This window comes from Panthera tigris, chromosome D2, assembly GCF_018350195.1.
Source record: "Panthera tigris isolate Pti1 chromosome D2, P.tigris_Pti1_mat1.1, whole genome shotgun sequence".
In the NCBI taxonomy this organism is placed as follows: domain Eukaryota; kingdom Metazoa; phylum Chordata; class Mammalia; order Carnivora; family Felidae; genus Panthera; species Panthera tigris.
The window spans coordinates 35651754-35677188 of record NC_056670.1 but is presented as its reverse complement, the minus strand read 5'-3'; the positions used below and the strand labels follow the sequence as shown (position 1 = coordinate 35677188).

At 44.0% G+C, this 25435-nt stretch overlaps 1 protein-coding gene and 1 long non-coding RNA gene across 18 annotated transcripts in view; one reads left to right on the top strand and one right to left on the bottom strand.

Moving 5' to 3' along the window:
- The window catches only part of LRMDA (leucine rich melanocyte differentiation associated), a 1033894-nt gene that overhangs the window by 475874 nt on the left and 532585 nt on the right, over nucleotides 1-25435 (bottom strand). For 3 of the 17 annotated variants that reach the window (XM_042961209.1, XM_042961202.1, XM_042961203.1), the window contains one exon: nucleotides 22416-22536. The exons of 11 other annotated variants lie outside the window; for them this stretch is intronic. Coding sequence is in view for 5 of the 6 variants with exons in the window: in XM_042961202.1 (XP_042817136.1) it covers nucleotides 22416-22492 (77 nt within the window). In the remaining variant the exon portion in view is untranslated. Of the gene's footprint in view, nucleotides 1-4591; nucleotides 4644-8413; nucleotides 8763-9502; nucleotides 9557-22415; nucleotides 22537-25435 lie in introns of those variants that run through there. 3 more of the 17 variants (XM_042961199.1, XM_042961200.1, XM_042961197.1) reach the window with 3 other exon arrangements.
- On the top strand, nucleotides 20818-25005 carry LOC102950139. Its single transcript, XR_446762.2, has 3 exons — nucleotides 20818-20992; nucleotides 22045-22130; nucleotides 23240-25005. It is a non-coding gene; the product is annotated as an uncharacterized LOC102950139 (long non-coding RNA).

Genomic DNA, 25435 nt, shown 5'->3' with positions numbered 1-25435 from the left:
GCAGACAGGAGAAAAGAGGCTCACTCATCCCTAGGAGAACTCTAGCTATGCCCACTAATGAATTGCCCTATGGACTTTAGTGTGTGTGTGTGTGTGTGTGTGTGTGTGTGTGTGTGTGTGTGTGTGTGTGTGTCTGTGTGTGTGTCTGCATGTGTCTGTGTGTTTTCCATGTGCAAAACTGGGAGTTGGAGCAGACAATCTGCTCCATCTTTGCACTGACATTTATTTGAGATCTTGTATGGCTCAGACACTCTGATAAGCCCGGGAGTGCAAATACAGTGAAGATATTATCCTGTCCTCAAGGGGCCCACGATCTCATGAAACAAGGGCAAAAACACAGTTATAACACAATGAGGTTTAAATGCTCCTTCTGCCTTCAAGCGACCATAAAAGATCTTTAAGGTCCCATCTAATATCTAAAATGTCCTAAGATTAGAGCCCTAACTACCATTTTTGGCTTTGATTTTTAAGACCAAGTATAGAATTACAAAGAAGTTTGGTTATCCAAGCACTTTAATGGTCACCTTCCATGATATCATGCATTTCCAGGGTTAGGAGAAAGAATTCTATGCAAAATGCAACATTAAAAATAGCCCCCACCCCACCTCTGAGGGTACACATTTCTCCATGACTGCCAAAGGAAAGCCACTCATTACTAAGCAGCTCAGTGAAGCTCACACTATTGGAGAATATAAAGTTTTATGAGCAGGTCTCTCCTTCTCTCTCTGGATATAAGTGAGAAAGTGAGTGAGTAAGAAAGCTGGAGAGGTCTGGCTCAGGAGTCCAGGGTGAATTATAGACTGCCGCTCAAGATTCACAGCTCTTCGTGGTAGGAGGTTAATATTCTCACATGTCATTAGGTCTGCTGGCTCTCCTGATGGTTCATTGAAGCAGGCAGCAAATTATTTCCTCATGCTGCAGAGGACAGCACACTTCAAAGCAAGGGAACTCAGGTCAGGATAGGCCTCCAGGTGGATTAATGACTTGGGATCACAAGGGGTTGTCTCTAGGTAAGAATGAACCTGAAGCTTTTGACAAAGCTAACTTTTTTGATCTGTCTTGACCTGGCTTTCAAGCCAGACCTCCAGATTTTATTTCTATCACCTTCTAAGGACCTGTCAAGATTTGTGGGAAGACTGAGTAACCTGTCTGGTCATTCTATCTTCACTTGAAGTGCCTCTACCTGCTCTCTGCTATTGTACAACTCACCCATGGTTCAAGGTGGAGCTCAAACCCAACCTTCTTGGAGAAGACTTTTCAGCCTGTCCCAGATGTGGCTGAACTTCTCTCCCAAAGCCTTCTACTCTGCATGTTCTTTCCATAACTGTTGCACAGACTTGGTCTGCTCACCTATGTCCTAGGTGTCTTACTCTTGTCTCCTTGATAATTAATTAAAGACCCCTCTTGGCATCTCCCACAGTGATGGCTAAGTAGGAGGAGAGGAAAACCTACCTACCCTGGATATAGGCCCAAATCCTAATCCTATCTCCTTTCCAGAAGAAAGGGCCAAGAAGAGCCTCAGAAATGTTTATAAGACACACTCCTTAAAATACTTGTTTATCGGTAACTTGGAAAATACCACGTCAGTCCCAGCTCACCCAATTACTATATATGAGCAGATGCCTTCCTTTCCCTCTCTGTACCTAAGATTCCTCCAGAGGGGAATAAAGGGGGTGACTGTATCAGTGTGTCTAGAAGGGTGGTTTGTAGATCACATGTCTCAGAGTTCAGATGCCAAAAACCAACCCTAACTTACAAATCACTCTTTGTATGGCTGGGGTCTGGATATCTCCAGTTAATTTCCCCACATCATTTCCATGCATATCAAAGTGTGAGAATTATTGGGGGTCCTCAATTCAAATATCTTCAGGGGCAAGTCAGGTAACATGCTGTATTTCAATGAATCCAAGGTTATTTTAGGTATTAACAAGAGAGAAAAACCAATGTCAATTAAAAATAACCCAATGTTTCCTACCTTAAAATACCTCAGGAACTCTCTTCCTTTCTTATATCCTGCTTGTGGCTTTGCAAGAAACACATTCATAAATCAAGGTCATTACTCCAACCAATATTTGCTTCATGATATCAAGTGTATGCCCTTTCCACATACACAATAATTTTGTCTTTCAATGCCAAATTACAGTGAATTATTAAATGGCACATGAGTTATCAAAAATGTGTACTAGTCAAGTGAGGTGAAAATAGTAACAACTTTAAGTTAGGATGTGTAGTGACAACAACTCCATCACAACTGCCTCCTGGCTGGTGACAATTTTAAGAAGCCATCCGTTTTGAGATGGATTCAGAGACATTGAAATGTGGGGAGGAAATGTTCATTTTAGAAGTACTGAAATACAGACAATGCAGAGAAGACAGTAAGGACTGGTGAGGACTGAGGGAATCCCAGCATATGCTCCACCCAAAGGTATCTGAATTAGTATGTGTGTTGTCCACACACACAGTGATGGGCTGTACTTGGCCCAGGAGGGTGATTATGTTATCTGTTGTCTACACAGGAGTATCTCCCGGAATAAAGGGGCACTGTTACTCATTATGACCTGAAAATAGGCTTTAACTAGAATTGTCCTGGGCAGACAGGGATGGAAGTTACCCTACCCGTGAGCCAGCAAACAGCAACCCCTGAGCAATGTGATCACTAGAGACTGATTAATTCTAACATTTAGGTCTGTAACATCATGCATCAATTGAAGCTGCTTTTCACTCTATGTCTTTAAACATCCCTGGAAGTCTGACATTTATAAGCCTGCATCTCTCTTAACTCCCCACAGCCACCCAGCATTGACCCAAAACTATCCCTTCCTAAAAAGAGATGCCTGTGCTTTCTCCTGAGAGAACACTGCAGCTCACCACAGAGATCCCTACAGGTGTTTGATGGGATTTCATCAGTGGTCCTCAATGATGAGTGATTTTGCCTCCCTAGGAGGCACTTGTCAATGTCTAAAGACACCTCTGGTTGTCATAATTGGGTGGTGGCACTGGCATCCAGTGGGTAGGGGCCAGGGATACTTTAACCATCCTGCAATATACAGGACACCCCCCACAACAAAAACCTATTTGACCTACAGTGTCCTTAGTGCCGAGGTTGAGAGACTCTGGATTAGGTGAAAGATAATGCTTTTTGCTCTCTCAGTGTGGGGTGAGCAGCCTCCCTCCATCTTGCTCTTACTACTGTCCTGCAAGCCCTCCTCCACAGCTGAGGGTTACATTCAAGTCCTGCTGACCCAATTCATGATCTGGGAAGGAGCCTCCACAGTGATGGAAGAGTTGGCATAGCTGTCAGTCTCCACGAGGAAAGTAAGAGAACTTTCCCCTTTCGTGGGAGCAGACAAGACTGACAGGCTGCGTGACTCTTCCCTTCCCCAACATCACCAGAAAAGAAAGTGACAGCAAACCTTATCAAGCGAGCTGGAAGCTGCAGCTTGTTAGGGCTCAGAAGTCCTGAACTTCCACAGATGGGCGCACCCTTAGAAGATGTATACACTTCTTGGGAAGCCAGAGTAGCCCATGAAGAAAACACCACACACAGAAGGGCTTGCCTCAGGCTTGAAACATGTCCCAGTCAGACATTTCAGATTTGCCTGAGTGCAGCTGTCCAAGTGTGGGTAGACAAGTCCCCATCATTACTCTTGGTGGACTCCTTTTTTCCATGGGGAAGCAGCAGCCAGGCTGGACATACAACAGAAAAATATCACCACCAACCCCTCAGAGAATGGGAAATCCTGAAGGGAATGGCAGACCAAGGCAGAGTGTGGAGACAGAAAACAAGGGCACTGATTCAGGACCAAGGACAGGACGTGAGGTGCTAGGGCCTCAAAACCAGGCCAGGAATACTTCCTGTATTGGTTTTCTAGGGGCTGCTATAACAAAGTAACACAAACTAGGTGGCTTTGAAGAACAGACATTTGTCTCACAGTTCTGGAAGCTAGAAGTCAAAGTGTCAGTCAGCAGGCACTAGAGAAGGATCTATTTCAGGCCTCTACCCCAGCATTTGCCTTTGCCCTATGTGTGGGTCTGCCTCTTCACATGGCATTGTTTTTATAAGGACACTGATCATATGGGACTAGGGACCCACCCTACTCCAGTATAATCTCATTTTAACTTAACTAATTACATCTATGACACTATTTCCAAATAAGTTCACACTCTGAGGCACTGGGGGTTAGAACTTCAACAAGAATTTAAGCGGTTGTGGGGGTTGGGGGACAGAATTCAAACCATAACGCCTAATTGATACGCCTAGTTCCATAAAGAGTGCCAAGATTCTCAGCGGTGCCCACGGAGGTGATAGTATGAGCGAGAGACACCATATGTGTAGGTAGGTATGTGACCAGGTATTGAGCTAAATTTGAGGGTGATTTTCTATGTGGCAATAGAAAAGTAACACAAATGGCGAGATGTCGATGTACGTATTTCCCTAACCTGAAGAGAAACTTGCAATCACAAGCACTGATGGGGTGGTCAGCCCCAACCTCCTCAAACCATAATCATTTTCACTCTCCTTCCCCAGGCTTCCTAGTGCAGGCTTCATACAATCATCATTCAGGATATAAAAATAGAGCACATTGTTTACCTCAAGTTCACATGTGCATCCATCTGCATTCTCTGAGCCATTAGCCACGAACCTAGAGGTAAGTGAATGATGCTGCCGTGAAGTCAGTGTTCAAAAAAGGTTCGGTCCCTCTCAGCCCCAATGATGTCACAAACCAAGATCTTATGGAAAGGAATCTTCAGCATTGACAAAACTGTGACTTTCAATCAAAACAGCACTTTAAGACTAGTTTCCTAATCTTGGCCAAAATTGGGGAAAAGGCAGGAGATCAAAGGCTACTGAATTGAAATCAAAGGGCAACATTGATGACTAAAGCAAAACCACCTACCAAAATAAATAAGAGTGGGTTGGGGCTACTCAGTATAGGGGCAGTGAGCACCACACCATTCAGTAGCCATCACAAATCATGGTCACGAGTCAGAAATCAACAACATCCAAGGGAAAAAGTCAACATGTATTCAGTTGCTTTTTATTTGAAGTATTAGACAGTTGCCACATTCAAATTGTTTATAATTCTTATGGGAAGACAAGATGTCAGCATGTGGAAATTACACAATATAAGAGTCAAGAAGTAACTCAAGATAACAACAGAACTGTCACAAAATACTGTGGGATTATATACCAAATAAACAATATAGAAAGTAAACACTACAAGAACTTGAAGGGAGTGGTCCGCTTTAGGCTGGAAGTCCAGGAATGATACTTTCAAAGACATAGAATCTTTAAAATTTTTTTTAATGTTCATTTATTTTTGACAGAGAGAGAGAGCATGAGTGGGGAAGGGGCAGAGAGAGAGGGAGATACAGAATCTGAAGCAGGCTCCAGGCTCTGATCTGTCAGCACAGAGCCTGATGCGGGGCTCGAACTCACAGAATGTGAGATCATGACCAGAGCAGAAGTCAGATGCTCAACCAACTGAGCCACCCAGGCGCCCCTCAAAGACATAGATTCTGAACTGAGACTTCAGATTCTAAGAATATATGCTGTTTAATCTCTTTAAGAACACAGAGGAGTGGGTTGATCAAAGTTTAAAAAATTTTTCATTCCAAAACAGTTAATATTATTTAACAATTAAAGACAAATGGTAAAATGTACTTGCATTGGATTCCTCATTCTTAAATAATGCCAAGGGGACGTTAGGACTGAGTGTCAGTGGTATGAGGTGACTTCTAAGATGACTGTGATCCCTTCCTGCTGGTATGCATGTCCTTTTGTAATCCCCTCTGCTTGAATGTGGGATGGACCTAATGCCTTAATGACTTGCTTCCAATGAATAGAATAAGGTAAAGTGATGAGATCTCACTTCTGAGATAAGGTTACAAAGACTGTGACGTCCATCTTGTTGGATCTCCCTCTCTCACTTGCCCACTTCCTTAAAAGCTAACTGCCATGTTGCGAGATGGCCCGTGGGGAGTCTCATGTAGTAAGGAACCAAGGGAGGCCTCCAGCCAATACCCACCATGAAAATGAGGCCTTACTCGAACATCCTGTGAGAAAATGAATCCCACCAAAAGCCCTGTGAATGAGCTTAGAAACAGATTGTCCCCAGTTGAGCTTGCAAGGATGTCAGCCTTGTCTGGCATCTTAATCACAGCCTTGTGAAAGACCCTGGGTTAAGCTACCTCTAGACTCCCGACCCACAGAAACTGTGATAAATAAAGCTTGCTAAATTTGGGAGTGACTTGTTATGCGGCAATAGAAAAGTAACACAAATGGCAAGATGCTGATGTACCTATTTCCCTCCTCTGCCAACTAGACCTTCTCCATCCTCATAATAAATGAATATCAGAATTAACTGAGATAAGGAGATAAAGGAGAACAAAGGAAGACAAAAAATACTTATACATGAGAAGGGTCCGTACATAAGATTTTAGGTGCCTGGCACAAGCCAAACACCAGGTGATCTGGGCCCCAAACCTTCTTTGGTAGCCTGTTCTACAGCATGTGGATATTTAAACATGGTGTCCAGTGGTCTGACTTTCTGAAATGGAGCTGGACCAGTCAAGGTCAGGTGTCCCATTACTAAAAATTTTGAAAGTGCCATGCCACAGAGCACTGAGCGACACTCCTGGATCTACAGCAGATAGTTTGGATTATACCATGTAGGCTTTCATCCTGAGGACTTAAACCTAAAAACTTAGGAATGACCCTATATTCATGAATGAAATGGTTCAATGATGTGAATGCAGGTCCTTCAGTCGAAGGGCAACATTCTACAGCATTTTTAGGTTTTCTAAGCTGAGCTGCTATCTGGTTCACTGCATTTCCGAAAGTATACACTTGGGACCCTGGAAGAGACAGGGGTTAACCAGCACTACCTGCAGGGATTCTGTCTTTTGTACATGTACATGCACAAAAGGTCTTAGGTTAGAGTTCCCAGAAGTAGACTTTGACATAAAGACAGCAAGTCATTTATTTGAGAGACGATATACAAAGCACCAGAAAGTGAGATCAGAAAGGGAAAGAAGTTAATAAGTGATGCATCGCAGGACAGGTTGCTGATGGGGCCAAATGGAGTTCAAAGGCTTTTTAGGGTAAGATCAGCAAACTTTTTATGTCAGTGGCCAGATAATAAATATGATAGGATTTGAGGGCCGTATGATCTCTGTCACCACCACTCTGTGTGAAAGTAGATAGATAATATAAAATGGATAGCAAATAAATATATAAATGAGCGGCATAAAAATGTTCCAATAAAACTTTATTTTCAAAAACAGGCCAGATTGGGCTCTCAGGCCAATCTCTGCTCTAGACTAGTATGGGATGCTGGGTGGATCACTTCTCAGAGCTGTATCACACGATGAGAAAGGGAGCAGAGGTATTTGTATTTACCAACCTCCGCCAGGAGTCAGTGGTTGATGGCTGAGCAGGCTCCAGTGGCCTGAGAAAAGGTACAGGTGCCTGGAGGTGGAATCCATGAAATGGGTGGACACAGAAATGGTGAGGGCCAAAGGGATACATGCAGAGCACCCAGAGCTATATAGACCCTGCCCCAGCCTAATCTATTCTTAAAGAGGAGGAAGAGAGGGTGGTGACAGAAAGGGAGAGAGGAGCAAACACACAGTTCCTCCACGGTGAGTGGTGTAGACAGTCAGTATTGCTCTCCTTCTTCCCTCCCTTTCCCTCTTCCTGCCCCACTGGACTTTGAAGGAACTATCACAGTGTGGGACCAACTGGCAGGGTTCTCCAGTGACATAGTTTACCTGTCGCCCCAGTTATATTCTAGCCATAGCCAGACCACACCAGCCAAGGCCTCACCTCCTTAGTACACTGAGAGACTCTCTCAGTCTTGAAGAAGTCTTTCCCTGGTGTGGAGTTTTTTGTTTGCAGTCTTATTTTAATTGAAATTACAGTGTCATTTTGCTGGATGAGAAAAAGATTGAAAAAATCAATAGAAGGGATTGTGCAGTGTCCAAGTCTATGGTCCCCAGCCTACTCCATCCTCACGGAAGGGGAGGAAAACCACCCATCCTCTCCCCTACGCCCCAGTTGAAGTCAAAGCAAAAGAAAAAAATTAAATTAAATCATCTTATTATGTAATTGGGACTAGGCCTCAGGCTGCAGCAGTAAAGAAGGGATTAAGGGTAGAGCCACCTGGGCAGCCATTCTCCTGGGTCCCATTACCACCCCCCTCATTCCTTTTTATAGCCAACAGATTAAAATGCGAGCCTAGCAATCTTTGATCTTTCACTTGCTGACACAAATCCTTTCAAGCTTCCAACATTTTCTGCTGAGGTAATTAGTACTAATTAAAAGGTTTCCAACAGTCTTTGCTCCTTTTTTTTTCCTCCTGTGTGTCTCCCCCTGATCCCCCTCCCCCAAAGAAATCGCTTTGACAAGTACCTTCTATCCCTGAAACATGGGCATCCTTCACTTTCTTCTTTATCTGACTTGGCCAGATCAAGTAGATTAGTGACTCCATTATTCTGAATACAAAGCCAGACAACAGGTTTTTACTATCGCTCCTGACCTGTTGAGAGTGCATGGGCTTATATTCAGAAACAAGCATCTTGGCTTGTATGAAGAGACAGTCCAATTATGCAGGGAAAGTCACCACGAAGTGTAGTCTTCTGCCCAAGGAAGGACACCATTTGGTGACAAAGTGTTTTACTCCAGTGTCTGTCTATCTCACACACACACACACGCACACATGTGCACACATGTACTGCTTCACTGCTCAAACTGACAAGTTGCAAAACTTGCCTCCCAGCTTGCTTTGTCCCCATGCTTTCTCTTTGTTAGGAGTTACAGGGCAGGAAAAATCCATACGGATTATTTAAAAGGTAATGCCAAAAAATTAAGGAAAGGGGGTGCCTGGGTGGCTCAGTCAGTTAAGCATCCAGCTTTGGCCCAGGTTATGATCTCACAGCTCATGAGTTCAAGCCCCTGCATGGGGCTCTGTACTGACAGCTCAGAGCCTGGAGCCTGCTTCTGATTCTGTGTCTCCCACTCTCTGGCCCTCCCCCGCTCATGCTCTGTCTCACTCTCTCTCTCTCAAAAATAAACAAACATTTAAAAAAAATTTTAAAAAAAGGATCATCTTATCAAAGCTAAAAAAAAAGACTTGGAGAGAAACACATTCTCATGTGTGCACGTGCACGCGCGCACACACACACACACACACACACACAACGCACACAGAGTCATGGATTCAAATTCCCAATAAGCAAACAATCTCTATAGTCTTTCCTTGGCTCTCTGCCATAAAGTGGGGGCATGGAAGCTCTGGGGGTGTAGCTGAGCTGTGAGCCCTGTCCTGGAGCAAGTGTCTCCCAGACTTCAGCTTCAGAGACAACCGTGGCCCACAGCCACTTCTCACTGCCAAGGGCACTGGTACTGTGGTGCCAGTGGGCAAGACGTGGTCCAGCAAGGAGGAGGGAACCCGGCACAGACTAAGGGCTAGAGCAACCTGGGATTCTCTCCACTACTCACCTTTCGCATAGCAAAGGTGAATGTAGGAAGGGTAGAGGGTGCCTAATCTCACAGAACCGCTTTCTTAGTGAAAACTGACACTGGGAGGGGGTATGTCATAATGAAACAATGATGTCTGCTCTCATGAGCACTGTTCTTACACGAAGCTCTCAGCTACCTCAGCCTGCTGACCCGGAGCTGCAGGTGTGAGGCCTGCTCTACCTGTCCCATGAGGTCCAAAAGTCGGAGAGATGGCCCATTTGTTCAAGGGCACACATTAGCTCCCAGCTATCTCCCTTCGGGCTGGCATTCGGCATTTTCAGTAGGTGAGAAATGACTTTTCCACCCTTTGTGAGTCCTACTACAGCAGTGGCTGCAGCAAGGAGACCCCCCCCTTTTTTTTTTTTTACTTTTCTGCTAGGGTCATTTATGTTAACTGGGTAGAAATCTTCCTTCAGAGCCCTTTGGCCCAGAAATTAGTCACTTCAGACCCCAAATGGGCTTTGATGCAGCTTTCCTGATTAGTGAAGGATGCCACTAAAAAATATACCCACTCCCTATCCCCCATCCTCTGAAAAAAGAAAAAAAAAGCAAACACTGAAAAGTAATGGATTTAATGATCTAGAAAATCTAGACGCTGGAAACTCCAAGGGAGATCATATTAAATTAGACCAGTACAAACAAGCCAAACTAGATTTATCCTCTTGTGGTTACAGATTTTATCTACTAAACCAGGTTTTCGGGGCTAGTGTCTGTTTTCAATGAATAGGATTTTTGAATGTCAAGTCCCAGCATTCCTAGGAGAGGATAATTTACCCCCAGGATCTCAGTTGGGCTGGGGCTGGCCATACCCCAGTCTCTGCAGAGGGCCACAGATACACTCTACTCCTCTTCCTTTTCCTGGGGATGGATGCCTGTTGAGAACCAGCCATAGGAGGGATTTGGAGGTGGGTGGAGGCAGAGACAAGATTCAGAGAAAAAATATGAAATTTTTCCTTGACTCTTTCCTGAGGGAGTGAAGAAACATGAGAGGGAGAGGGGAGAGGGGTAGGAGAGTTGAGCAAGTTGACCAGAGAATGTTGTGGACCAGATGTCACCTACTTTCAAAAACATGCACCTGAACTGTATGAAAAGTACCCTAAATATTGTTATGGACCCAGCACGTAGGGAAATACCTTCGGGGTCCTTTTCTAGAGCCAAGGGGACATGAAATCATTTTATTTTTTTTCCTAGGAAATGATTCTATTACCTTGTTTCTGAAGCCAATGGTGAGGAAGCCTTTGCTTGTCCAGGCTTCCTTTCCTGGGGACCTTCCCCCGACCCCAGCAAGCTGAGCTGGGAAAGGCTGGCCCTCCCTGTAGGGGAGAGGACTGGATCCTGCCATGCTGATTTGGGTAGCTGCTAAGACATAATTATAATGAAGAGAAGGCGGGTGGGGGGGTGGAGGGAAGGAAATTACTTTTGAAAATTATGAAAAATACCTTGACGGCATCTCTTTGAGGCTCACATTTAGCTCTCGGAAAAGATTTCTGCCAAAGGGTGAGTTCTGACAGGGGGAAGATGAAATGAGGGGCTGGGGGTGGGTGGGGAGGGGGGGCCGCTGCAAAGAGGCAGCCGTCTGTCAGAACTGATGACTCGGCAGCTGAAGTCAGACTGGAATATTTACCCAGCCGTTGCAGGGGGATGGCTGGAGAGGGGGAAAAAAAAAAAAAAAAAAAAAAGCCCGGACAGCAGCCAGTCTGGCCAAAATGACCACACAGAGACGCACACACAAGCAGGTCAGGCCCTCAGACCACCGACTACTTTCCCAAAGGCTCTAATCATCCGGGAGAGAATTAGGTTTAGACAGTAATCCAGAGAGTTTTCAACTCTGTTGACTCTGACCCAGACCCAGGGCTAGGAGCTCCTGGCCCTGCATAAAGTCAGAGCGTGCAAGCAGGGCTCAGCACCCACACTCATGCAGCAGACAGATGTGGGCCAGGCAAGTCCTGCAAATCCCATCACTGTTCTTTTGGGTCCCCCACATATGAATTTTTAAGACATTGCATTTTTTCTGCACCAGCCAGCCCTGCCTCCAAATGAGCTCACCAAAAGGCTATTTTCCTGACTTAAGTCCGAAAGAAGCAGGGAGTACTTCAATGCAGGATTTGTTCTTTGTTTGCTTGTGGTTTGTTTGATGGGGCTACCTCTTGGTTTTGAGGGGGGAAACATAAAACTGGGAGTCAGGAACAGTGGTGTACCAAAGAGGCGGGGAGTGGGCTGGTGGGAGTGTCCACCACAGCGAGAAGGGGTATTTTATCACGGACACTGTTTGGAACTGTCAGATCATGGTGGTAATAAAGTCAGAGCCAGGGTCTTTGTTATCATTTATATGTTCTTTACAGACAATGGAGTCCCTTACTGCCCACACCTGGGGCAACCTGTCCCCATTACAGGTACACCACTGCTCAGGAAACCTTGGTTCTAAGACCATTTCTGCTCCCTACAGTCTATCTGTGATCTTGGACAAAGCAAGTGACATGTCTGAGCCATAGGTTCTTCATCTACAAAAATAAGGGATTTGGTTAAATGATTACTAAGTATCTTCCATTTAAAAGTTTCTAAAAATCCCTATTTTGCACCCAAATATTTTACCTGGAAATTTCAGCAATGAACTTTACATGACTACATTTAAGGAAAGGACAGGGCTCACACACATCATGTGTAAAGATGGGTCCATTCTGGGTGCACTCTCCAGTACTGCTCAACCATTGGATCCACCCTCAAAGGTAGGGCAGGAGTGCCCCTGACCCTGAACACTGCCGGTCAGCTTGTCCACTGTGGCAGAGGGATGTGGTAGGGGAGCCACAGGAGTGTTTACTCACTCGCTCTGCCTGGAGGCTGGCCAGCACTACCACACCAGTCCTCTGTTGCCCCGAAGTCAGGGACACCCGGCGACGCCACCAATTTACGTAACACTCTGAGACAGAAGGCAGCCCAGATTTGAAGGCAAAAGGTGTTTTGTTCAGTTTCTTTCCAAAGATGAGTTAATGCGTTTCAAGGTCAACTGGAGAAAGGGTGCACCAGGCAAAAAGGGAAAGAGTTTAAACTGCTGCGGCTTTAAAAGCTTAACCAGTAAAGCCCCTCCAGCCTTCAGTCAATGGGAATCAAAACAATGATTTCAAGCCATGTCATTCAGTCTACAGGCAGGATCGCTAGATGAAGGCTTGCTCCTTTCCTTCCCTTTACCCCATTTCCCAACTGCCATCCATTCCCTACTCCTAAAGACCCATTTTGACAGAGTCTATTGTGCAGCCTTTTCAGGACATTAGCCACCCCACCACAAACTCTGAGGCAATAGAAGTTTTCCGGGGGCTCTCTTCTCCCCCCCTCCACCCTCCCCACATCTTCTAATCCTAGAGGCAATGCTGCAGAAACCTATAAGCAGAGAGGATTTCTGATGCCTGCCACTTGCTTAAAATTGATTTTCAGATGAGAACTCGAGAGAGCCAAGTATCCCCACAGTTTGGAACACTCATCATCTCTGACGATGAAGTCATTTGCTGCCATAAGCAGAACAAGGGTTAATGACCCAAAATCGAATAAATTACTGGATTCAGATCCATCATTACCACTGGTTTTAAAAATAATCTGGAGCGAGTGAGTGTGGACTCAGAGCCATCACAAAGATGGACGCGGCCCCCCTTCTCCTCCTTTGCTTACAACAATAAATCCTTCCGAAGTACATCTCAGCCTCACACACCAATTAACATTTCTCCTACCAGCGCACAAGGAGCCGTGCAAAGTGAGTCCATAGGAAATTAGTCTGGAAATCACCTTACGTGTGACACTGGGGGATGTCCTCCGTGTTTGGGATGGGGGCAGGCAGAAGAACTCTCTTCCCACAGTGCCACTCCACTGTCTCACCCTGGACGAGGTGGTGGGGGCACTGGGGCAGGGGGCTTTCAGCACCACAGTCAATCTTCAAACAATTTATCCAAACAAAGGCCAGTGTGGGGAAAGGAAGATACAGGGGAAGCAGATGAATAAGCAAGATCAATTATGGTGGGGGTGACCCTGCGGCCCCACTCCATGACACAGATCTCAAAGCAAATTGTGCCAGAGTGGAGTTGACATGCCTCGACTGGAAACAGCGTTCTCCTAAAGGAGGTCTGCTCCCCCCTCCTGTTCTCGGGCGGGGGAGTGAAAGGAGAGAATGGGAAAGAGGGGAGGGTGGGCAGAGAGGGGCCAAGGGAAGGGAGACCAGGAGGCGGGTGAATGAGAAACCACGCATAATGGCCTGGGGTTTATTTTACAGAGAACAAAATGGCTCAATTTGAGTACTTTAGACTGTTGAAATTGGCTAGCGTGAGATACAGGGGGCACCTCCAAGAGGACTGTTACATCAGCTGCAGGAGACCACAGGCCCAGGGGGCAGAGAAAAGGAAAATAAATACATAAACACACACACACACACACACACACACACACACACACACACACACACACACACAGAGGCCTCCTCCATCCTGCAAACTTTCTCGGGACCAGGGAGAATCACAGAGGTGATTTCACAACAAAATGCTTAGTAAGGCATCCCAATGCCCTTAACTCCTCAAATTGCATCTCTGATGTGTGGGGCTTATCGTACTTTGCTCTCCCACTTTATGTTCCAAAAATGCCACATCTTTAAAAAAAGAAGCCTGGTTTATTATTTAGTAGGAACAGCAGTTTTGTGTGTGTATGTGTGTGTGTGTGTGTTTTAAGGACTGCTAATAATTCTGATCCCCCCTTTTAACAACAATCCACCCCTCACTAAGAAAAAGTCAGAGCGACTGACTAATGGGAGTAATTCAAAGTACCTCAATTAAAATTCAGGTTTTGGCCTTTCGAGCAGTCTATTTAAAGATTTTTTTCCCCTAGATTGGTTGTAGACAGATGATTATTAAATATTTATGTGTCTGTGAAAGGGGCTCTTGGAGCTTGGCTCGGCTGAGGGCTGAGCTTTTTGTTGCTGTTGTTTCTCCTCTTGGAGGGCCCAGGGAATGATTACTTTATTTGGTTCCTTAACCACCTGGTTCCCAAGAGCCCCACACACAAGTCCGTTGGTCTTAATATGGCAGGACAGGGGCACAACAGCTCTCTCCTGTGCACGGTGGAGTAATCCAAGAGCCTTCTCTCAGCTGAGCTAATCAGACTCTCCTGAACTCAATCCAAATGCTCTCCCCTAAGTAGTTTTCACTGATGACTTCAGTCCAAAGGGAGCACAAGGGCTCTCTGGTCTCTCATGATCCTCACCAGCTACTTCCCTATATTCTTGTGTTAACTCTCCAGGAGGAGCAAGTTCTATCTCCTTACATGGTTTATAAACGCCTTGAAGGCAGCATCTGAGGGTGCTGCACTATCCCCACCTCTGACTGGCTGATTTATTCTCCTTCACTTTGCGCAACAATAACTCCTTTTCACATTGACCTGAACCCCTGCATTAGAGGGGTCATTGCCACAGCCCAGAACCTTCCCTAAGGAGAACTAAGTCACCTTATTTTAACACCAAGCTTATTTTGGGGAAGAGAGAGGTTGAATAAGGACTTCTCTGCCCTAAGACCAGCAACAAGGACATGGGTGAATGGTACAAGATAGCTGTTTCCTCTTAGTTATTCAGGAAACAAAGGTTTATCAACATTTCTCCATGTGGAAAGGGCTGCATAAGGCCAGGGGTTTCAGTGATGGAAATAATCCATCACTTGTATACTCTGGAATATCACAGAGCTTTAAAAGTATTGAGAAATATGGATACTGTATTATAAAAAGAAAGCCAATAGTATAGTAATATTTACACAATAGTTCTATGTTTGGGTAAAAACTGTACAAAATAATAGAAGACTGGAATGCTACCTTGATGGAGGGGGATGAATCGTTTTGTTTGGCTTCTAGCAATAAAGATTTACTGCTTTTCTAGTATGAAAGTAGGCACCGATAAAATCAATAGTTTAAAACAAGAGATCATAATTTCTGCCCTCAAAGGTGACTATGGTGCAGCATTTCTTAAATCCCTCTACCATCTGCAACAAAATCAACTGAGAAGGAATTTAAAATACAGATAATGGGGACCAAAGCTGGAACTTCTGATACAATAGACCTGGAGTAGACCCAGTCTGTCTGTCTGTATATCTCCGTTTCCCCAGGACTTTCTGGAAACGTGCAAAATTTGATAACTAACAGACCAGCAGATCCACCAGATATCCAATCTTCTGCCTCCATCTCCAGATTACAATTAAAAACTAAGAGTAGCTGTTGACAGGAACAGTGATTAACAAGTTAATCAGAATCTGCTCTTCCTTTATTTTTTTTTAAAGATTTTGTTTTTAATTAATCGCTATAACCAACATCTGGCTTGAACTCACAACCCTGAGATCAAGAGTCACATGCCCCACTGGCTGAGCCAGCCAAGTGCCCCTTGCTCTTACTTTAAAAAGGAGGGGAAGTTACAAGTTGATTCTGAGAATACCCTATCTTGACTAAAGGTATATATGAAAACCTAACCTAGGACTATACCATGATATCCCAACACATTTTTGAAAAGTTGGATCATTTTCCATTGTATTACGTGAAAGTTTACCTAGGGGTAGAAACTCCTATATCCAAAGCAAAACATCTTAAAGTAATTAAAGTAATTATCACTGAGGCTAGACATTCAACTAGTAACTTAGGATGTGAACTTGTAAATTACCCACCCTTAAAAAAGTCTTTACTCATCTTTCATTGATTTATGCATTCATAAATTTAATCGGTCCCTCATTCAGACACTCATTCAACAAATGTTTTAAGCCCATAGAGACCCATCAAACCCACCTGAGTAGAGGACGCTGGCTTTACACCCCACCTCCCAGTCTCCATTTGATACCAAGACCTGCCTGGTGGTACCATGAACCACACAGATGATTAAGGGCAGGCAGGCAAGCATGGCCATTCCTCCTCTCCATTAACCATGTTGCTTCCATTTGTTAGGGAGAAATTCTATTCCAGGAATTCCAGTGTTGGCTGGCTTCTTCTCCCCCTACCAGATATTGTGAGCTCAGAGATGGCAAGCTCATTTTGACAGTACTTTTCTCCTTCAACTCACTTCCTCAACTTTGTTCACCTTCCTAATAAAGCCTTCCTTGACTGCCATGTTCATTAAAACTCTGTCACCTCCACCCAGGACTACTAATGTTATTACCTACTCTCTTTTTCTTTTTCCCCCCACAGCATTTATGGCCTTCTGCCATATAATTTATTTATGTATCATGTTGACTGTTTAATGTACATTATAAGGTCCATGAGAATGCTTGCCAGTTTTGCCCACAGATGTAATATAAATATTTAGGATAATGCCTAACACACATTGGGCATTCAAGGGAGGGAGAGAGGGTGGGACTTACTTCCCACCATGGGCCAGGCTTGACTTGAGTCAGTCAAGAAGGTTAATCTGCTGCTGGCAGCCATGAATCAAGAGGAAGGGTTTGGGGGATTATCAGCTTCCTCCGATTTTCCACCTGCCAATCCCCTCCAATATGGGAAGCCTGGGAACAGACTACTGTCATATCATTGCCCATCCGTCCTCTCGGCCAAGCCTGGCACCCCCTGTTCTGATTGCTCTCTAAATGCTGGTCACTGGTTCCTTCCCCAGATACCAGCACTTTGCAAAGTCCACAGCCATTTGCACATAAATACCAACCCCCACTCCTACCCCAGGCTCAAAACCCCATCATTTATAAAAACTAGTCATTTCAGTTTCTGTTCCCTATTCTGGAAATGGCAAAAGTGAGGTCCCGAACTTAGAAGGCTAAGCTTGGGTTTAGTAAGCTTTTTACCAGAAGAGGGTAAAAAACTCAAGCTTAGTACTCCCACTTTGGGGGCCTTTCAACCTCAAAACGTGAACCCTGAGGAGCCTTCTCAGTCCACCCTTTGTCCTCTCATACAACCTAAGGGGTTCCCACAAGCCTAAGACTTTCCAAAAATGTAGAAACAAACTCCTTTATAGAAGCCCAGTCTTGCCTTCGTGCCAGAGACTACTTGTCTCCTACCTCTGCCATGCTCCTGGGCTCTGTCTCCCTGCCCTCTGCCTCCGCCTCAATCTCACACACATAGCTGAGAGTTCTTCAAAAATGAGCTGCTATATTCATTTAAATATGCCCCCAGGTGAGTGGGGCAAATATAAAGAGAAGAACTACCTCCTGGGAACTAGGCCCTTGACAAACACTATTGCAAATACAATACCTCTGCAAATGGATCGTTATTCCCATTTTACAGAAACAGAAACTGAGGCTCAGAGAATATAACCAACTTACATCCTAAGTCACACTCCTAAAGAGTGATGGGATGGGATTCGAAGCCCAGAGCCATAGATCCTGAGGGCCACACTTTCCAACCGCAGTGCATGCTATAAACTGAATGTTGGTGTATTCCCAAAATTTCTATGTTGAAGCCCCAACCCCCATTATGATGGTATTTGAAGATGGGGCCTTTGGGAGGTAATTATGGTCAGATGAGGTCATGAGGGTGGGGCCTTCATGATGGGATTAGAAAGACCAGAGTTCTGAGGACAAAATAAGAAGGTGCCTATCTCCCTATCAGGAAGACAGCTCTCAACAGAAAGCGAAGCCAGCACCTGGATCTTAGACTTGCAGCCTCCAGAAATGTGAGAAAGCAAACCTCTGTTGTTTAAACCACCCCAGTCAGTGGTATTTTGTTTTAACAGCCTGGGCTGACACTGCAGCAGGGGAAAACAGGAGTTCTCCTTGCGACCACAGTGTCACCTCTATAATACCCAGGCCCTTCCCTGGGTGGGGTCGGAAGACGGTTGCAAGCCTACAAACAAGACTGGCCCAACTGGAGTCCCCTGAGGAGCACCAAATGCTGAAGTCCAGGATTTGGTTTTAGGTCAGTGTGTACAAGGAGGTCTGTCCTTGGTGTCTTTCCTCCATGACTGAGTGACAGGCATAGTGTCAAGTGCCTTCTTTTAAATGTTTGAATGGTCAACAAAATGTTCAAGATCTGGAAAAAAATGGCTCCAAAATGTGAAATAAAAATCATAAAACTAAGATTAATAAAATTTCAAATAAACTTCAACAGAAAGAAACCCTATGTTCACTGGTAGGTCAAGCACTAATCAAGTCAAGCTCTACAGTTAAAATATAACAAAGTTTTCATGAGAAAATTAATTTATTCTTAAGCCTCCAAACTGTAAAAATGACTTAGAATCCTTCCAAAAATTTCACAGTGAAACCTCATCAATCATATTTAATGTGAGATGGGGAAGGGGTCATTTTAATATGTTTGATATGTTGTATGATGAGGTCTCCAAAATGAAAAGTGCTCAGGATGTTCAAAGGTCTTAAAATGTCCCTACTTTCTGGCGAGAAGTCAAGGCTGGCAAAATGTGTGTGACCGCTAACATCTTCATTTTTATGTGTTTACTGGGTTTCACTAGGGCAACCCAGGATGACTGAGCCAGGTTCCAAGACAAGGGAAACCATGGCCCACAGAGGGGGACTGGAAGCCAGGGGATGAACAACCAGATAATGGGAAAGAATTTCATACCCTTAGGCTCCTGTAAAAGGCAGGATCTCCAGGGAAGCAGCCTGCTGTGCTTGGAAAGCACCAGATCAGGAGTCAAGAGAGCAGAGTTCTATTCCCAACTTCATAACTGACAAGTTGTAGGACTTGGAATGCAGCCCCAGTTCCTAGAACCATGCCTGGCACACACCAGACATTCAATGAAATATGCTGAGAGAGCTTAATAAGTCAGTGTTCTCTAATGGCACACTTGAAGACCCTGGGCTGGAGCGGGGCAGGGAGACAAGCAGACTTTGGACACCAAGCATCCTTCCCAATCTCACTGCCGGCCACAACCACTGTCATAATCTTTACCTAACTCAGACTTCCCAAAAGTTCTCAATACTGGGAGGGGTCTAAGAAGGTAGGGTCAGCCATACACTGTGGAGTCACATGATACAGATCTGAAGTGGCACCTCTTCCCCAACATGCTAGGCCACCTTTACACAAATGCAAAGGGCTCCTTCAAGAGCTCCACACCTGCCCCTCCCAGCCCACCATTGCCTCCCTACTCTAGGTTTACCTCCAGGATTTTTTTTTTTTTTTACCACACTTCCTGAACAGGGCTCTTCCAAAATCTCTAAACAAAAGAAAAACCACCTGGATTAAAAGCCTCTTCAGAATGATGCTTGGCCACCTTTCTCCCTCCCCCTTCATCCAGAATGAGTCTGGAGGGAACCGAGGCAGGCATACTGAATCACAGTCACCCCTCCATGCACAGATACACACCCCAACCCAACAACCTCCACACAAGGAAGGCTGACAGCCTCCCACAAGACACACATCAGCAGAAGCCATCCTTGTTTGCAAGAATTCACATATTCCCTAATTATTTCAAGAGGACTTTCAGACCGAGGTAATCGTTTCCCCTTTATTACTTGCCACACACATAATGTCAGGGCCCTAGCATTCATCAGCACCCCCCTCCCCATATCTGCCCCCCACCTCTACCACCAAAAACCCAAATAATTTCAAAAACATTTTTATCCTAAAATGTTCCCCTCAATTTAAAAAAAAAAATTATCTTCAAGCGAAGAGATTTCTTTTCCATTTCAATCCCACAACAAGGAGAATGTCAGCCCAGCTTTTTTTTGACAGACAAATTATTGAATCAAAGAGAAAATGCCATTAAGCTCACAGGTTAGCAAGTGTCAGGAATGGTTTAAAGAGATATCCCCATTTATCTTCCAAACATGCACGAAATGTCACTAATGTGTGTTTATCATGTATAATCAGACAAAGAAAATATCGAAATAAAGTACTCCCGCATACAATAGAAATCTCCTTCCATCCTTCAAGATATCAGTGCTATTCAAATAGAATAATAATGATGAAGCCTCTCTCTTGAAAATGGAAATCAAGTGAAATGTAGATAGAAATGATTTTTTTTTTTTTTGGTAGTTGATGTACATTTCTAAAGTGCATTAACAGGAAATCCAGAACTTTTTAGGTCAATTATATTGTCAGTATTGTCAATGCCACTGAAATGAATACTGAGGCAGTGCCTGTTCTTGCTGGAATGAAGTTGCAGAAGAACCCCCTAGACTGGGGACTTATAGAGAAACTAGACACACACTGGAAGCCTGACACTGTTCAAGCATGCATATATGTGTATCTATACTTTTTCATTCAAATCAATCCCAGCTCCAGGCATTTTGGCTTACTATAAATCTCAATAGGAAGAAAAAGATCTACAAATAACCAAAAATCCGGCTTGATTTTCTTCCCCCCCCCCCTCCATTATGACAAAGCATATTTATGTAAGCCAGATGCTATGACAACAATAAAACCCAGCCCTCAAGTGAATGCTCTGGACAGCAACAGTTCTATGACTCCATCTGGACTTGCAAGACCCAGGACCATGAGCTGTCCACTGGAGAAAAAGATAGTTCTTGCATCAGAATGGACAGTCCCCTTCAAGTCTGAAAAGAGCTGGTATTTCAACCTGGAAACATTTTTTACCCTTACTACTTTCTCTCCCAATGGTCCCATCAGCTTTGTGACATATTTCCCCACTTTCTGGGTCACAAGTTTCCCAGGAGCAGAAGCCACATCTGTTTTAGTCCATCACTGACACTGACCTTCAAATAGCTGATGCTCAAAAAGTCGCTTCTTTTTTGAAAAGAAGCTTTTCCTCTCTGGTCTCTCTCAACCTCACACTTCCCTGGCTCTGGGATATTTCATAGCCCTATGGGGGAGTGGCCAAGGTCTGAGACATCCATGTGTTTGGGAGGCAGTAACTTACCACCTCAAGAAAGTTTCTGCTCTCCCAAATTGATGACATTAAACTCCTGTGTCAGGTACAATGTAAGGAAAGGGGATGAATGCAAGAGTAAAGGGTCCTAAAACAGTGGAGTACAGTGTTAAGACAGCAAGTTCTCAAATCAGCCCGCCTCCTGTCCATCCAGCTGTGCGGTCTTGGACCTCAACCTGTGTGGCTAGATCCTACCCCTAAGAATGAGGATACTAATAACCCTTACCTCACAAAGGTAGAGTGTTAAATAAGTCAATATGTGTACAGCCCTTACAACAGTGTTTGGTACATAATAGGTTCTCAAAAGCATTACATATTATTTTTAATACCTATTTGTTTCATTTTATTATACAAATAAAAGAGAATGAGACTTAAGGACTGGTACAACTCCTCAGGAATATAGGAGTGCAGGAATAAGACCCAAACGCAGGTATGCAGAGGCCCAGTAATCCGGCCACTCCATCAGCTACTTATTAGATGCTAGCTATATACAAAAACAATGGGAAGCACGCCAAAGTAGACAAGGGACAAAAAGGAGGGAAAGTGAGGAGACTGTGAGGGACAGGTTTGAACAAAAGTGATACGTTGAAATAGGAAACCAAAAGGACCCACTGTGGCTGCAGAGTGAGGTTTATCATGCATCAGGAACATCACTATGAAATTCACCAAATAAAATGTTTTTTCCACAGGCCCACAACCATGTCCTCATCATAGTTATCTGTTTCTTTTTTAGGTTTAAGTCCCAGCTGCTCTTTGTGAACCAGGACTGAACATATCTTTGTACCCTCCACCTCCAACACGAGGCCTGGAACTTGACAGGTATTCCCCCCAAAATGTGTACAATAAAAGGGAGCCAAGCAGGCAGGCTGCCTGGCCACCATTCTGAGGTTGTGCTGGGTGGGAGAGGGAGCCTTAGAGAGGGAGAGCCCAGGAAGCCCTAAGACACACTGACATGAAATAGGATAAAGATTTATTTAATCTCCAGTTCACAGGCTACAGAGTGGCATGTGGACCACAAACCACACCTAACAAAAGTTTGTGAAGAGAGCCCATGATCACACCACAGAAAACAAGGCTCACCCTTGCAGGGGGTGGTATTCTCACCTCCAGGTGGTGAGAGAGGCCAGCAAGGCAGATGCTACCATGGAGGCACCAGATTCCTCCACTGATTTGCTATGCATTCCCAGGCAAATCAGTGAAATTCTCTGCTCTTAAGTTGGCCCACCTATAAAATGAGGATAAAATATCTGTCTTGAAATTTGACCTTTTGTATAATAACCCTCAAAAGGTGGATAGAAATTTCCTAGCTATTATATTTTTAACAGTTTATCTTAAGGACATAATCAGAGGTATGTTTAAAATAATAAAAAAAAAAAAGATGTATTTCCTGGGGCATTCTTCATGGTGCTGAGTATAATAGGGAACAACAGAAAATAACCTAGTTACTCAACAACATTATGATACATACATCCTTTATAACAGAACAGGTTAAGACATTAAACAATGGGCTTCCAAGGACTATACTTATAACATGGATATATGCTTATAAGAAAAATATAATCCACAGATATAGGTGTATACACACAAAAGGAACGTATATGGGGTTGGATGTATACTAGAATGGATTAAGTGTCTATTTCTGGCAACTGTGGAATTACAGGCAATTTAATTTCTTTCTTATGATTTTCAGTATTGTCCAACATTTCTACAATGAATATGCACTATTTTCATAATCTGAAAAAACATTCTTAAAAACATAATTTTAGAAACCCTGACCATGTCTACCTCACAGCACTATTCTGAGATCAGTTATAGTAACAGATGCAGAAGCACTTTGAAATGTATAGAATGATATGTAATTCAAGTGACTGTGATAAGCCAGTAACTAAACGTTTGTGGTTAACCCCGTCCAAATGTCCTCCTCCCAGGCCAAGGCTATTGTGAGCATGGAAATGTGTGACACTCCATCATCTTATCCAAGTGGACTATGCAAGATTTCCATCTCCCCATTTCCACATGGCAAATGTAGAGCAAATAAGATTTGAAGCCTCCAATAGACTGAAAAATGTCAACCCAGATTTCTCCCCACCAAAACCAACCAACCAACCAACCAACCAGAGAAATTCCACATGTTAGAAACTCCCCATGAGCTTGGATCCAAAGATTCGGTGATATCCAGCTGGCAGTCTATGCCAGATTTGTCAAAGTGAGTCCCAAGGCTCCTAAAGAAGCGTTAATCTTCTGTCAGGAGTACCAACTCCAATAGGGCCTCAACAAGCAAATTATGTTCCAGAGATTTTAGGGCCCAATGGTGGTAAAATATTTATCACACTAATGGCTTTGAAGTGTAAACAGACTTCATATCAACACAGTGATTCTTCTTATACACACATTTGGGCTTTTAAATTGTGCTTAAGTTGGCAGGCTTAAAAGTAGATTAGTGAGTTTCAAGAGTTAGGGTTTTCCCAGGAAAAGCACATTTACTGAGCCAGTTGGTCAGTCACTGATCTAAAACAATTGTTTTACCTTAGAAATTTTAGACCCTGAGATGTCTTAAGGGTGTCTGAGATCCAGAAATTCTCCCTTGAACACAATCCAAGAAGGGCCAATAAATAAACCTGATTCATGGCAAGAGGCATTACATTCAGAAAAAGACCCACACATCACAATAATCCACTCGATTACTGGAGGCAGGAATGTAGATCAGGGATGTAGACTGGCAGTGGATTAAAAGGGAAAAAAAAAACCCACAATAATGTCTAATATTGAGATAGCACAGCTCTCAATAATTCAAAGCACATGTGCTTCTATTGTGTTACCTTAACCTAGCCAGAAGCCTGTAAAGGCAGGTATAAGGAGGGCTAGTAACCGCATTTTAAAAAGGAAAAAAGTTTAAAGAGGTCAATTATTGACTTGGCCAAGGTTATTTAGGCAATCGATGAAAGCCAGATTCATAACCCAGTCTCCCACCTAAGGAAGTCAACTTGCCTATGACAGTGACTAGTGGTAACCAAGCCAGTAAGGAAGATTCAAAACCAGCAGCTAAATCAAAGATGTTAACTGGGTGTTCAAGAATCCTCCTTGTGACTCAAGGATCAAGGAAAGACCAAGAAAACAAGTCTCTCCCACGAGTAAGTTCAGAACCCAAAGCTCCTTCTTTCCTCAGAAAGAAGCTACAAGCATTTCACTTGCCTTCTGAAAGGAGGCAAGAGAGAGTCCAAGTGCTACATCCTCTTACCTATACCTTCTTACTTCACCCCATGTCAGATGCTTAGGAACCACCACAAACCAGGGAGCTGCCCTGTGAAGCTTAGCATCTCTCTCCCTCTCTTATCCCCAACTATAGAGAGAACAGCAGTAAGTCGAACAACACTCCACTTCTCCAAAAAAGTTTATACACATGCGTGAGCATTCCATACAATGTATGTAACAAACTGGAAGAGCACCCAAGTAAATAAAGAACAGATCAAAAGGGAGGTATGAGGCAGCCACATTCAACTCTGCACTTGAAAATTTAAATGAATACTCCTTGAGAGCAAACTACAAAATGCTAACCTTGAAGTGCTGAGTGGCAGGAAGAATTATGGGTTATTGTACTGTCAAAATGCCAGACAGCTGTATGTTGAGTTGCTGCGTTATTTAGACAATCAGAAACTTGGAAGCTAATGTGACATATTTTTTTTCGGTGTGAAAGCTCTTGACATGCATCACGATAATTTCTAAAGGGACAAAATGTTATATAAAAAACATGGTGCCTTCAGGAGATGGCCTCATAGGTAGAACAGCCCCAGGCAGACCAGGAAGGATGTCAACAATGTGGACTTCCCAAGGGAGAGGACCATTTCCTTCCAGTCTTAGTCCACAGGGGGGCGGTCCCAAGCAACATGGAGCACACTCAGTCCAACTTCCTACTCTCTCATCACGGAAGAAATGCTCCTGGATTCACCTGCCTGGCTGTAGGCTGGGCTGGGCCAGGTGAAGCCCACTAATTGCAGGATCATCTCTCAGCTGGATGAGCAATATGGAGATCACATTCAGAGGACGCTACCAGAGATCATGGTACTGTGCAAACCAGGGGTAGAAATGGGGCTATAATTCTACCTCTGCTCTTGCAAGTTAGTTTA